This window comes from Varroa jacobsoni, unplaced genomic scaffold (assembly GCF_002532875.2).
Source record: "Varroa jacobsoni isolate VJ856 unplaced genomic scaffold, vjacob_1.0 contig00526, whole genome shotgun sequence".
NCBI lineage: Eukaryota > Metazoa > Arthropoda > Arachnida > Mesostigmata > Varroidae > Varroa > Varroa jacobsoni.
Window position 1 is genome coordinate 1 of NW_019214480.1, and position 15385 is coordinate 15385.

At 45.0% G+C, this 15385-nt stretch overlaps 1 protein-coding gene across 1 annotated transcript; it reads right to left on the reverse strand.

Moving 5' to 3' along the window:
• Positions 1-442: 442 nt before the first annotated feature.
• On the reverse strand, positions 443-3426 carry LOC111271310 (uncharacterized; the record flags this gene model as incomplete). Its single annotated transcript, XM_022852034.2, is given in 1 exon segment — positions 443-3426. A coding segment is annotated over 1 exon segment (295 nt), but the record flags the coding sequence as incomplete, so codon positions are not given.
• Between the last annotated feature and the right edge of the window lie 11959 nt (positions 3427-15385).

Sequence of the window (15385 nt, forward strand, 5' to 3'; positions counted from 1 at the left end):
AACAGATTAACTAAAGGCTTTATCAAAGCAGCTCGAGTAATAGGAAGCAGATAGCTTGATCGAATGTTTACTGCATATACAGGTCAATGTGGATTTATCAGCCCGCACGATTTTTAGTGCAAGCCTTTTGACCTCTAGTATGGGTCAGTATAGGCAGGCAGATACAATGTCGAACTTGTGAGAGAAGCTGTCGAAGTGAACAGGATCTCCATTCAGTTGAATTACGCTAAGGACCCTCCTAATCTCTAGGTAGAGGTGAAGGGCAGCTATCTCACTAAACAATGTGATGGAATGGTTTCGTATTCTTCTAAAGAAATCATATTGGCGTGGCTGTCGAATATTGTTTACCTTGATATCGTATAAGGCTAATGTTGTGTGTGGTTACTGCATAAACAACCTACAAAAGAAGCAACAACAACGAACGACACTACCGGTCACTTACTGAGACCTAACATTCCACAGGCTGTAGCTGGAATCGTTGGCCTATTGGTGTCACAGGGGCTAGTGCTGTCGCGTTCGCTCGAATCCTGCCTTCGTAGGATCAACGAGTCGATACTGAAGTCTTTGGCCCGAGCCGACAAATGGTTTGGGGTGTTACTATTGTAGGAGTGTGCGGGGCTTGAGCTTTGCGGTGGTCCTCCAGCAGGTGACGTAGGTGAACAGGCGCTAGGTACTGAACCGCTTCCTGGAGATTCCCCCGGAACACTGGGGGAAGGATTTGAGTCCGCTTCCAACATCGCCCAATAATAAGCACACTTCTGTCTAACACAAACGATGCTGCCCGCATACACTTTTGACCCGTCGCACCCCTCTGTGTCCGTTTCGTGTTCGACGCGATATCACTTACTGACGATTACCAGTGGTCAAGGGTAATACCGCTTCTTTGTCTTCACTATTTAAATGAACTCGTGAATGCCACAGTTGAAGAGCGATTGCTGTCTCTTTTGCCATCAGTAGCACCTTCCTTTCCCTTTTTTCATAATTGTCTTCAGCTGAATAGTCAGTCGATTAATAAATTACCTATCGTACGACTCACATGATACGAGTCCGTTGGAAAAGGGGAGAAAGTAATCGCGGCGGAAGTTGTCGTCGTTGTTAACGAAAGATAAGAGTATGTGCTATTGGTGGCCGAGTGAGTGAGGCGGAGAAAGTGCTACAAAAACCAAAGCCACAGAACGTTGGCACTGTTATCACCACTAATACCGGCTATGGACAACGTCGATGACGAAATATCACGAGTGAAAAGAAACACCCAACAGAAACGATGGCTTACAAGCTACCAGCTACGATGGCCATAATGACGGCCGTACTGCTCAACGACGCTTTGTTGTAACAATGAAAACAACAACGACTGATTGAATAGGCAAACAAGCGAACTATATTGCTGCAGTACAAATCTGCTTTTCAATTTAACTCCTTTGATTAATAGCGTTACTGAACAACAAAGCACGAAGCTTTCTGCCGCTGCGTGTCCTCACACAGAGCGTCTGAGTGATGCCGAACTTGCTTCCTTTTTCTCTCTCTCTCTCCCTCTCTATCTCTCTTTACGTTCACGTGTGCGCGTCCCTATATCGGTTCACAACAGCCCATACAGACACGGCGTGTACCGTGAGATCGAATAATAATGGATGGATAATCCGTCCGCGTTTGGCACTCCGCGTTCCGCGCGCCTATTTCAGCACTTGCTCTTGGCTTTCTAATGGTTATTGTTGCCGTAGAAGACTTTGCTGCACGCTTCTTTTGCTTTCGTAGAAACTAGGAAAGATGTCGACGCTGGTTGCCTACAAAAACCCCTCGCTCTTAGGAAAGACAAGCCAATTCGCTTTGTTTTTTTTATCTCACGTTTACATTGTTTCATTCCGCGCAGCGGCGGCGGCAGCGGCGACAAAACACCTTTATCAACAGCTCCCTCAAAGAATGCCACTTGCAACAGCACCGGGCGATCTTTGTTCTTTGGAAAAATTCTTTGTTTCTGGCGTCACTGCGAATTGTCGACCATTATTGTTATTAGCACAATCACTTTCAACGACAAAATCGTTAACACTTTGGAATAAGGACACCAGGTTGGGAAGATCGTCGCGTGGCCTGTTTTGCTGGTCGCCGATAGTAATGGTAGTCGTATGATGGCAGCGGTTGTGGTACAAGCTCGTCAAACAGCTGGCGTCACCCAGTCATGAAATTTGTGCTATTTTTTCACGCCGCTACGAAACGTACAGGCGTCCTAATGAGTGTTTAAAAGGATAATTGCGTACCGCATTCACTGACACTTGTGCTGTTATTCATTCTTCCAAGTGTCTACTGTTCGCATCAGGCACTGACACTGCCGCCGTGATCTACGGCTTTACTGTTATTCCAGCAGTAACCGCCTTCACTCATATTGTACGCTCTTTCCGTTGGTGCACATGGAACCTTCTGAAACGACACCGCAACAACAACGAAGGTGTCGGCGGCGGCGGCGGCGGCAGCAGCAGCAGCAGCTGGTGAAAATGACGCGACGCCGACTCGTCGTCTCAGTTAGCATCGAACGTCGTTTTTTCTGCCTTAACTGCTCTCCAGTGTTGTCTTTGCTTAGGGAGTCGATGAACTGCCTGTCTGCCTGTGCCAGCATTGACTGTACTCTGCGGAGAGTGCGCGGAGCGTCCGCGCTGCCGGGTACTCGCGGCCGCTGGTGCTATTCCAATTGGTGCTGTTGTGTTCGCCAGCAGCAACAGCTGCTGCTGCCGGTCCACTGGAGAACGGACGGCTCTCGCTTTGGATCCTCTTTTTCAACTTGTTCCAACTCACAGTCGGCAGTTGTTGGGTGCGTTTAACGGACAGCGAAGTAACTAACTATGGGATAGTTGTTTGGTACTGCGGTCAGTGTCAGTGAGTCTGTCCATTTGTATGTCCGTTAGTCAACAACAGCAACAACAACAACAGCAGCAGCAGCAACAGCGAAACGCAGTTAAGAGATCACTTCAACAGGCGGACAATGGTAGCTTTGCTGTGACTACTCCGTTAGTCGTAATTCCCGTCACACTCGGTCCACTCACTAGTTCCTTCACGACAATTGCCACCGATTGCTATATTCCATTCAACAACAGAACGATCGCTAGTGACTAGCTAACTGCCAGCTATAGTGTGCCTATCTGTCCTGCTAGCCGGCCAGAGGAAACGCACGCACGCACGGACAGACGGACGTACGGAGGCAGCGCTGCGCGCCAACGCTGCTGGCGATAGAGGCGGTGGTGCGCGTGCGAGACAACGAGCCGACGAGAGCAGCGAACGAGGGACGAATCCTCAAGGCGCCGCTGCTGCCATCCGATCCCCGCCTAGCTTTAACGCGTCGACGGCCGCGGCGGCCGCCGTGACGGCTGCTGCTGCTGCTGCTGCCGTAGCGACTCCACGAGCCTAAAACAAGTCGTCCGTCAACGAACGAACAGGCGCCGACGGACCGACCAGCCCGACAGAGATGATGACGACGACAATGACGACGGCGGTGGCGGCGGCGCCGGCGGCGGCGGCGGCGGCGACGACGACGACGACGACGACGACGACGACGACGGCGGCGGCGGCGGCGGCGGCGGCGCCAGCGGCAGCGGCGGTGGCGGCAGCGGCGGCGGCGCTGCTGGCGCCTATCATGGCTATAGCAGCAGCAGCGGTAATAGAAGTAGAATCATTGGCGATGGCGGTATCAGCAGTAGGAGCTGTAGCAACGATGATACCGCGCCGTAGCACCCAATTAGTTAGTTACTGGCAGCAAGTGAAGCAGCCGAACCTCACTGCGCTGGTTAGCGGTGACGGCCGCTTGCTTCTCTCGTGCTATTGAACGCAGCGGTAATTCAGCGGCGACGGCTACTGATGCTGCCGTCGCAATGGCTGTGCTGACTTCATCCTTCCATCCTTCACCGGCTGCGGCAATGGTGGCGAGCACGCGCGCGCTATATGCTAAAGCAGCAAGAGGATAGCAGCCCCGAGATTACCAGGGGTTTGGGCAACAGAGGCGGCACAAGAAACTATTATAGAAGCGGTACCGGTCATGGCAGCAGCTGGAGCGGCTAGTTGGTAGGGGGCGGCGGCGGCGCCGTGCCACACGAGAAACAGCAATAGCAATGCAAGCACAGACAGCTCTCGGGTCTCCGTAGCCATGGTTATAGCCGCTGTGCTGGCATCATCAGCAAACGCGGCAGCGGCGAACAAACACAGACTCACACCCACACACAGTCATGTGCAGCACAAACGACAGCAGTAAGGCGGCGGCGGCGGCGGCGGCAGCAGCAGCACCACCACCACCGCCACCACCACAACGGGTGATCCGCCATGATCTTTCCTTGGCTCCGCCCATGGACGAAAGCACCGCCCCACTTAGGGCTGCTGCCACCGTAGTCTGCGTAGCTGTGCTGAGGGAACGAGGAGCTGCTGGAGGGCTGCTTGACCGGCGCTGTTGGCTGCGCCGCAACACTGCCAGCCGGCTATGGCTGTACGCCTATACTGCTATCACTATTTCTGTTGCTGTTCCTGGTACTAACTGCAGAGTCCTGGCAACCTCCTCTAGCCGCGAAAGCTATCGACTTACAGAGCAATGAAAGCTAGAGAGTTCCTGTTACGTACATCAAACGGCAGTAGCGAAGCGGCCCCGAGAACCAGCGACCGTCGAGAGACGGGGAGCCATGAACAATTGGAGAGTTGGCATCAGCTAGTGGTGATCCGAGGTGACGGTGGCGGCGGCGGCGGCGACTCCAGTCGTTGCAATGGACGACTAAGAGATAGTAGCTTCTGCTTCTACCAGTTGCCATTCGCGCTCTTTCTACTACATCCGCTACCAGAGCACCACAACTACTCCTACTGACCAAAAGTAGTAAAAGAAGTTGGAATATACTTCTTTGTCTTCGTTGTCGAATTGAGCAATTCATATCGTGACTAACTTAGTCTTTCCCGTATGTATCATTACTCAAAAAAAAAAAAACTAGCTTGTTCGAGAGAGGCTTTGGCGTACTAACTGAAAGATGAAGCCCCGGGTCTGAGCTCTTCTTTTGGTATGCATGCTGGGCCACTTTCGAACATCCGTATGGGCACAACCCTATGCCCCACTCTAAACGGATAGCTTTGTCGAACTGTGGAACAGCTTATTGTCAATCAGGCACATATCACATGTTGCTCAAGATCCAGTGGCACGCGCGTGATTAGATGCGCGAGAAAAAGGCACCTTGAGAGGAACAAAACCGGGGACTCGCCAATATCTATGGATGATATTATTTATATAAGCTCGTGGACTTGGAGATATTTTTTGGAAAATCTGAATTCAAACAATTGGAATCGCTAAAGATGGTTATTGTTTATTCTATTTTCGGTTTAACTGACAACATTGTTAATGCTCAAACGTTTGATATGAAAAGGGTAAAAAAAAATCTGCAAGGCTCAATTATATGAAAAAAGCAGTTTCTGTGTAGATTTATATATGAACAGAATGTAAGTGGTCTTCCTTTTTGTGGGTTTATCCGTAAAAAAAACCTGCTGATGATTTTTTTTTGGCAGTACCTAGAAAAGTGCAGGGGTCACATCACTGAATGGCCCCAGTTAAAGCGGCACGGCTACTGGTGCCGGCGTATTTGGCAATGTTTTTAGAATGTAACGTAAAGTTTTAGATTTGTTGATGCACACACAATGCCTTTTCAGATTCAGTTTTTACTAAATACTGCGACACGCAATAACCCTTCGTATATTCAAAATTGAACCCCACTTACAGATGTATGACATTTTATCGTAAAAACGAAAGAACTAATAAGGAGAATACTAGTAAAAATAATACGACAGTACGGGCCGGCCGCCGACAGCAGTAGTAACCGACATTATTTAGGCAGTACAAACGACCGAATGGTAAATTAAGTGCGCTCGGCCTGTTTTCCCGCTCTGTTGACGTTATGTAAAAAATCTGATATATCAGACGCAGTATCAGTTGTTGCTTCGGTCACTATTGCCGCTAGGCTTCAAAGCAGACCGCCACCGAGAAGGATAACAGACGAAATCGTTATAGCCGCTACCTTCATAGCACTTGTTTTCTTGTTCTTTTTCCATTATAATAAGTATTATTATCATTATTTTTTTATGTAATAATTGTTATATTCTTTTTTTGATGCTAACTAAGCAGGAAGGTGTCTTTCGCCTCGCGTCCATGACATAATAAAGACCAAATGAGAATCGAAAGTTAACATGATAGGAAGCGAGTAAAAAGTAGTCGAAAATGCCCAATGTTATTCCAACAAAAACAGGAAACAAGTACAATGTCAAATACGGTTATCATGCTGCCTGGGTCCGACTAGTAGACTTGCAAAGGGGTGAGTTTCATATGTCACTGAAGTACGAATGATGTAAAATTGAAGTTCTTTTGGAAAATAAAATTAGATATGCCTGAATATACCCAATGTCAATACCGACGCATCGGAGTCGATGAAGTACGACAAAAAGCTAATCATATTCAGAAGCAAACGTAGTAAGTCTACATTGATTACTATAGGGTAAATGTTCATTGATCCGCTAATATTCGTACATTATCATTACTTGTTGCAAAATACCACAGCTTAAACATAGTTCCATTAAAGGATGATGGGTTGACGTAACCTAGCCAAGCGTAATTACTCATCGATTCTATCATTCCGGTTCGCCATATTTAATAACAATTTCATGCCTTTCCCCAAGCTCAGGCTGCCGCAAACAATGATTTTCAAATTTTCTTTCAAAACGTCTAAGCAAAAAATTTTGCTTACTCACAGTGTAGCACAACTTATACAGATAGCGTTCTAATATTATAAATGAAGTTTGTCATTTACCAGTATCTAGCTCTGTGTGTTACATGTTTCATAGATGCTGATCGCACCTGTTCCATTTGCAATTTATACTTATTTGTTAATCTATCGTTATATCAGTGTGTATCCGTTCAACTTTAATTTTCCTAGCTATCTAAGGACATCCACGTATATATACGCCATCCGTGTACGGCCCTTTTCCTTTATTGTGCCATAGCTGTTGATGTTTAATGCTGTTTTTATTGCAGCCTCATCATGTCGCTCGCGTTCGTTCTGAATTGTGACCCGTTCTTGGATAGTGACTGACTTAGCGCACAAAGTCATCATTTCCACATGAGGCTCAGCATGAGTCCGCTTGGTGATGGTTTAATGTTTATTTTCACTCTGTTCCAGACGAGGATGAACCGATTAGCTGTCTACTCAATCAGTCGACAAGTCAACAGGCCAGCCATCGAACAATAATTCCACTAACCATCAAGTCAACCCTTCGGGTTTCGGCGAAGAGCAGTGACGCCGCCTTACCACCCACTGCTGCTGCTGCTGCTGCTGCTTAAATGACGTTGACCAGTTTACGACGTTCATCATATCGGTCGGCGATTGCGCTTTCTAATGATTTTCTCTCCGCCGCCACCTGCACGGTCTAGAATTGTCAGCAGTTGACGAGCAGCAATCGAAGAACAGCAACTGCGCGACGGCACCGAGTATTTGCGGACCTGCGGGACCAGAACTAGAGAAGTTCAGTTCTATATCTATGATCTACAGCCACCCGTGTCGTGCAGCCATAGAACAGCCGTGGGGTTGACTACGAGAGCCAGTCACGTTACTGTTTGACGCTGTTCTGTTTACTTGCCGGTAATTCGGCCGCTGAGAAGGATGGCCGCTGAGAAGGATGGCCGCTGATTGTTGCATCTAAACGGACGTATCAAATTTATCCAGAAAATTCAGCGGACAATTTACTTGTGGAAACGGAATTTCTGCGTCCCACAATTCCAACCTGAGAATTTATAATATGATAAAAGATCGGCGCATAAACACATCGAAGGACAGCGCTGTATACAAAGTATTAGTAGTAGCTAGAGGGAGGAAGCTGAAGTGTAAATGAAGTGAGAAGCACAAAGTGATACAGGTTAAATCGCATTCGCACCCAGACAGTGAGCGAGTAATTTTCCTTAAGGGAATACGCTCTGCTTTGTGCTTCTGGGGACGCTTGCCTTTTTTGCTGGAAATTGTTGATTGGGACCTTGACGAGCCTTTGTCTAGCACGACTCAGCTTAACAGATGCAACTCATCGTTGCTCGATTGTCTGAGCTCTGCGCAATTTTTGTCTTGGCGAAAATGCTTTCCACATGAAAAATGATGGCAAAACTTCTATTGCACCATTACAAGATTGATGCCTTAACGACGCATTAATCCACTGGGGTAGTTAAATGTATCAGCTAAGATTTGCCGCCGCACGAATACAGCTTATATGACTCGTGATTACCTCAAACGTTGACGCATGTACAGGGTTCAGTTGTATTACCTTATCTAATTAGAATTGGTAAGTAAAGGCTGCTACTGAGGGATACAAGTTGGTTTGTCCAGTGTCATAGAGACATTACTCATTTGGCTAAAGTCAGTATCAAACTGGGTGAGGAACAGACCTCACCGGTAAACAGAATATCAATACTGACGAGACTACATATATCATTAACTATATCTATCTATTTCAATGCTTTTCACATATTACCGTGTAGGACAAATTAACTCGGCACCTGCTAGAGTTGCGTTAAAGAATCTTCATCGCTATCTCATATGCAGCCAGTACGCTTAGCTCTGAGTGTAAGATGGGCATATCAAAGCATATACGTCCTTGCGAGTGGCATAAAGTGCGGGAACCCACTTAAAGTAAGCCTTTGATTTTCTCACAAATCACTGACCCAAATTGCTGATCGTCACAGAGGACAATATGCCAAACAGCGAGGTTTATACATCATTACTGTTGTTAATTAGCATTAGTTTATTTACATTTGCCAAATTGTTGGGGGATAAATCCACAAAACGTTATTAAAAATCTCCTTCTTTAAAGGAATGCTTTACAAGTATTCATCTCTGAATTGTTTGAAAAGTCAATTTCGCGGTACCTTGTCATTGAAATTAATTCGTCTCGACAAGTATTCTAGAAATGGGATGCCCAGATACATTCAACCATTGGTGACGACCTACCTTTAAACCTAGTACGGTGGCTGTCCAGCGTTTGATCGACCTTCAGACCGTTCGGAATTTCGTTTACATCGTTTGTTGTCAATTTCTGGTCTTGTACACAGTCGATTTTAGTGACTGGACATTTTCTACGTTCTCATCATCTGTGTTGATATTTATGACTTTCCCATATGTTTTTGTACGGCTTACAAACTAGTCCTTTCTTTTGTGTTTTTACGTGTTCCACTTGGGCCGTCTGCACCTACCCCGTGTGTCTGTACGATATGCCTGTTGAAGCTTCATGAGGCAATATTTACTGGCGCGCGTTTTGTTGCCGTTTTGACCCCTTCTGCACCAAGAAATATTGACCCTTTCGGAACCATTATCAGCGAGCTGTGTATAGGTCCATATACTTCATCGTTACTACATGCCCTACAGTCACTTAGCGTCAATACAAATCAGACTAATTCATACAAATAGGGCCACATAAATCCTTATATCATACGCAGGCTATATATGTGCGTCGATGGGTCACGATCTGATAAATGTGCACTTATGAGTAAAGATTATATCTACCCAATGGTTACACCTCATGAATGTACAAAGTGTAACATCCATACACGTATTATATAGAGATTATCTTAACAAACATGGAAGACGGACAACCACGATAAGTATCTTCGCGATTCGAACATGGGAGCGTCGAACGACGGATAGAAATTCACTTGGTTCGGACTGGATTGAATGAACGAGTGAATGTGACCAATGCTTTTCATATCACAGACGATGGCAGCCCAGAAAGCTGTCAAATGCCAGGCAAAACGGGATGAGACCCAGTAGAGTGAGCGGCTAGTTCAACAAATTTATTACGAATGATCCGACTTAATAGTTGGATTCGACGATCTATAAGGAACGCGACACAACGAAAGTTATTAGCGACCGTCTTTCAATGAGGCAGTTTCCCTGGATACCTTGTGTTGGGGAGGAACTTATGATGCCGTTAGTGTTAATTTAAACAAGCGAAACAAAATATATATAAACAAAGCTACTATCCAACTTTTACTTCTACTTAGACTTCTACGATTCGCTGTAAAACGTCCGTTACGTTTCACACTGCGTGTCGTAAAAAAAAATGTAAAGAAAATAATAATTACCAACATGAAAAAGCATAGTTTACATATTGTCTACTATATTATATATATATACATATTGGACTACTCTCCCCCCTAAAACGATCTTTAACCTCGGCGGGTCAAAGATAACTGCGGTGAAACCTTTCGATAACCTGTTCTTAAGCTGTGGCCAAGTGTTAAAAAAGAAATAGTACCTTGTCTAAGTTAGCAATTAACTTTTGTTGGTGACCTATACACAATGCTTGATCTGTCCAAATTCTTCCCTCAACTTTCCTAGATACTTCTGCTTTAACGGACGATGAATTAAGTAAGCATCGAATCTATAACAGGGACAGGGTTCCGTAAGTGAAAAATCGTCGAGTTATTTAATTAGAAACTATCTTACCGCCTCACCCAGCGTAGTGTCGGCGACACTCAATAGCTTGTACCTGTTCACATAAATCTATAGATGTCATGTCTACCGAATCTAAATTTGCCTTACGTGTCCTTATACTGTATTGCGGATGTCATTGCCATGATACATTGCGGCAGTTACGTCGTAGTCACGTACTAAAGTAAATAAACATATATTCTGCAGTGTACGACGGGAGCAATCTCTCGGAGACGTATTTTTGCTATCGTCCCTACCTATCGTCGACCAGGTTGTCGGGCTGGTTCCTGTAACATGATGTGTATCTTAGTGGCGTATTTCGTTGATACAACTATTTCAACTCGTAGATAGCTGGACGAACATGTCGAGAAAGACAGACGTCGTATTTAAAGGATTTAGCTATGGAGAGAAGCAATGCTACTGGTGATGACTTTCTTTTTGTCAGCAATAAATCGTTAAACACACCCTATTGACAAGTGGCAACATGGTTTACCTATCTATTTGAGCTCAAGCCGACTCTGTTCAACCGGATACGAACTATAATTGAAATTCTTTTAAAGTGAACGATATCTCTATCGTCATACGTTGGTGTAAGAAACCCTAATAAAACGTACGTCGTATAAACACAGTATCTTAGCTGTCTTTACGATTTAACTTCTTATCATGCTCGCACAAAATCACGTGCATATGATAAGCCTTTTGTGCATACACACACAATCGATAACAATTTAACATTAAGAGTGTATGCTACATCTAATTTTGGATACTTAATTTGAATTTCCAATGTCATAGCGTGACACTCAGTGACTGTTTTGTATCGATTGACAGATTGCGTAAATTTCTCTCAAAATACGTTTATACGAAAAATCGCTTTTATCTATAATGAGCTAATTTTATCTAAAGAAGCTCGTTCGTTGTAAGGAAAAGCGAAAATAATTATTCAAGATAAACACTGAATTTTTTCAAACATGAATATCGGTGACGGGACCGACATAGCTGCACAGAGTCCATAGCAAAGCAGACTTATAAATTGTCCTGCAACCTTGCCGCACTCAACGAGCTCGTATAGGCTGGCCGTCTATTTCTGCTCTGTCCATCAAAATAGCCAGCCCAAACGCTTAACAAACAGCATTTCATAGTGCCCCTGCGGTATGAGTAAGCGCCTGCATTTACGGTTTTCTCGGCTGCATAGAAGGCTAAATGATTGCGTGTCACTTAGCGCCTTGCATGCCGTACCTTGTGGCAACTCGCCGGACGTGCAGAAGCACATATGTACTTATATGACGTTTTTCTGTTCTCGTTTTTGTGTCACCCATCCATCCATTTTGTTTGAAAGTACAGACACAACGATGCTACTCTGCTCTACATCACTAGGTGCGTTGTACCTGCGCGTACGCATAGATGGGTAGGTATCTATCTGCGCAGAACTTTCTGATCAGCATTTGTCGATACTGTGACTCTCCGACCATATACCTAACGCCTCTCTATCTTAAGATATTCCGTAATAAAGTACTAATCTTAAAACCTGTGGATGCCTACGAATGTCAATGGTGTGTCAGACAAAGGCTTGTTTTCGTCGGAGCGTCGGTGGGGCGGCAATGACGGTGACACGCACACGCATCCGAGACCAGCCATGACATGACGCAGCGTTCGTTTGTGGTGTCACAGCCAGCATTCTTCCGTGGTCAGCCACTTTTCGTTGCTTCGTAGCTTGACGCGTCCCGTTGAGCGATTCAATGAGTGCCTGTTCGTGCGCTGGCGAAGGCTTCACTTGATGGACGGACTACATCAGTAGAGCCAAACGCACTGTGTCCGTGTCGATGCTAACACAAGCGTACAGAAGGGTAAACGTTTCCTTTCGTTACAAATGAGTCTGATATCTTATTGGAGATCAGATGTACGAGGTATTATTGCAAACGGTTCGTTACTCATATCAGATCTCCTCGAGCGAATCTTTGCGATGAGGTTAACGATCAGTATGATATAACCCTGCACTGATATCGTTCGAATCTGATGATGTTTTACGCTAATTAGGTTTATTGACACTTACACGATGAGCACGAACCTAGCTATCTAGTAATTTAGGTGGTAGATCAACTATCGCCGAAGCGGCCATAGCTAACATAATCCGATGTTACAGCCGAAGCAACAGTTGAAGTTACCTAAATAAGCATCATTTAAGAGAGCAGAAGACCACGGTATAGAAACGTCTAGTTAAGCGTAACTTAAAACAGAGAAAACGATGTCCAATGAATAAAGCGTTGAAATTAAGTTGCTTTCATTGAGGCCGTGTCATCCGATGATGTTGGCCTAGCTCGGTGCCTATAATGTATTCAACGTCATCAAAGCTGAATTTCCATTTAGCGTTATTACGGCCACTTTGTGTTACAGAGGAGGGAGAGCAAGCTACTTTTGATTATGTAGGCGGTCTAACTAGATCATAGATTGATCCACTTCACGGACGCCAATGCCAGTGGGCTTAGTTAGGTACACTCGCATAATTAGCCATGACGGATTATTGATTTACTGCTTCGACAGTGGAAGCGAGGGGATGCTTAGGTAGTAGTATTTATAGTAAGAAACATCACTGCTATCATACTAGTCTGTATAGACGTGAGAATTTCTTATAAGAAGTTGACCAGTTATAAAGTGAGGCGCTCCTTTAAAAATAAATGAGTATGTAACGCTCGAATGAATCAAAATCTCGGATGTCATTTTTGTATTCAAATACAGCCCTGATTAGTTTAGAGAGGTCAAAAAGCAGCTTCGTCCTAGCAGACCCATATAGAGTTAGCTCTCAAGAACGAATCTGTCGTTTTTTTTTTATTGTTGGTAGCGTCTACGCGTCCGATCATAGGGCCCATTTTAAAAGCACCGGGACCATAGGCTCGAACGCGGTACTATTGGGCCAAAAAAAATACCTATGCAACTTAACGTTATGCAATGAGCTACGCCATAGTGTAGATTAATCAAAAACAATAACAATAATTTTGTAAACGTTAAAAATATTAGGCAATTCATATAATTAAAGAAAAGTTTGAGACACGAACTGCAACGAATGCTAGCGCCATATTTTTTTTCCCATTAAACGCGAGAGAGGATTAAGAGAGGATTTTTGTGAGTGTAAATATCAATATCACTAAATTTCCTACTACGTGCGTCCTGCTTGCTCACAAAGTGAACGTTTCCCTAAGCATTTCAAACAAGTTTACGCTGACTAGCTCGCTAACCAGATCAATGTTTCTAAAATGGGCTCAGAGAGCCAAGGTAGGCGCTTCAGGTGTCCTTAAATTTCGGTTCGAGCTATTCAATTGGCTCTCTCGCGTAGCGTCCTCCGCGTGAAGTCCGAGAATGGCGTTTGACGGTACTGTCAGACCTAATGACAATTGATGTTCGCGTCTCGATGTTCGGCGGTAAGTTCTCCGGAGACGTGTCGATCGCAGTTGTCACAAGAAGCGGTATCAATCAGGTGTAGAATGCAGCCGCAATGAACTACAGAAGAGACGGATTGATCTGAGGGTGTCACAGATTTAATGGTCGCATGAAACAGAATCAAATACCACCGCGGCCAAATCATTCGTTTACGTTGTTTGGGAAGAAGATTTGTGACGTTCGTTCTACTGATCATGATAGTAAACATCGAACAGTTTATCTGGAATGTTTTTGGCTGAGCGTCAAAAACTACACCGAAATTTGGGCGCACAATAAGGCCTATTATTTGAGATCGATAGCGGAACTATCCGTGTCGAAATCGAACATATCGGAATAGCTCAGTGTCTCAGACGCTACAGTGGAGGTGTCGTCTTGTGTTCAAAATTCTTATATTAACACACTCGACTGTCCTAAATAATGGTTTGACTGGTGATTGTTGTTAATCATAACATGGTATACGAGTCGTCGTACAGCGAAGTTAGATAGATGCCTAGGGCTTTTAGTCTAGTTGATGCTGCTGATTATTTAACAAACGATCACAAACACGCAAGTTCTAATTACCAATCGTAATTACGCGCTGTACACTTGTTTGTAAACGTCAGTATATGAGTCGTCCATACAAACTAAAGGGTCCAGCGACAAAACCGGAGTATTCGCTCAACGAACTTGAACGAGCGGATACTCCATCGACATACCCTGTTCCACATCTTGTTAGCTGGTTTTTCCTCTAGGCGTTTCGAGTATGCTTTTTTCAAATGTTCGCCTTCGACTGATCGATTCGTGTCCAAAAAACGGAGGCCTCCTTGCGCGCATTGAGCGTTGGACATTTCGCCCACTTTTCTGGCGAGCAAAAAAGTCGCACGTAAAAATACTGACCCACGGAGCAGCAAACAGCCAGCCGCCCCAACAATACCCCCTACCATTGCCCACACAGCCGTGTTCAATCTACAAATCGCCTCCAAATTCCCTGACTTGGATTTTTTTATAGCTCCACCGGCTGTACGCTATCTCTTACCTGAGTTTTCTACGACACCGTCAGACAAACAGCAGATGATAGCGTAAAGCGTCACGAAATGTGTTTTTAGTAATTGTTGCGTCTTGCTGGTAGTACTACCGCTGGTTAGAACTGCTGTTCGTAAGCAGCTAACAGCTTTTAGAATGTCAGATGTGTGATTATAGGCCGTGTGCTCACACTTCATCATCACCCAATTGCTAAGCATTCGTGAAGGCCGCCGTGGTCTGTTATTGTAGTCACCTGATCAGAGGAACGAGGCTTCGACTGCTTGCGGCGCCGATATCGTTTTGTCCTGTTCCTCCTGAGAACAGTGACTAATTTCCAATCTGCGACAGATTTGTTTTCGCGCAAGCGCGTACGCACGTCCTGACACACGTACTCACGAATGATGAGCAGACTTATATTCCGTTTAGCTGTCATCTGACGATACGCAGTCCGGTTTTTTCTTTGTTGATGAATCTAGTTGATTAAA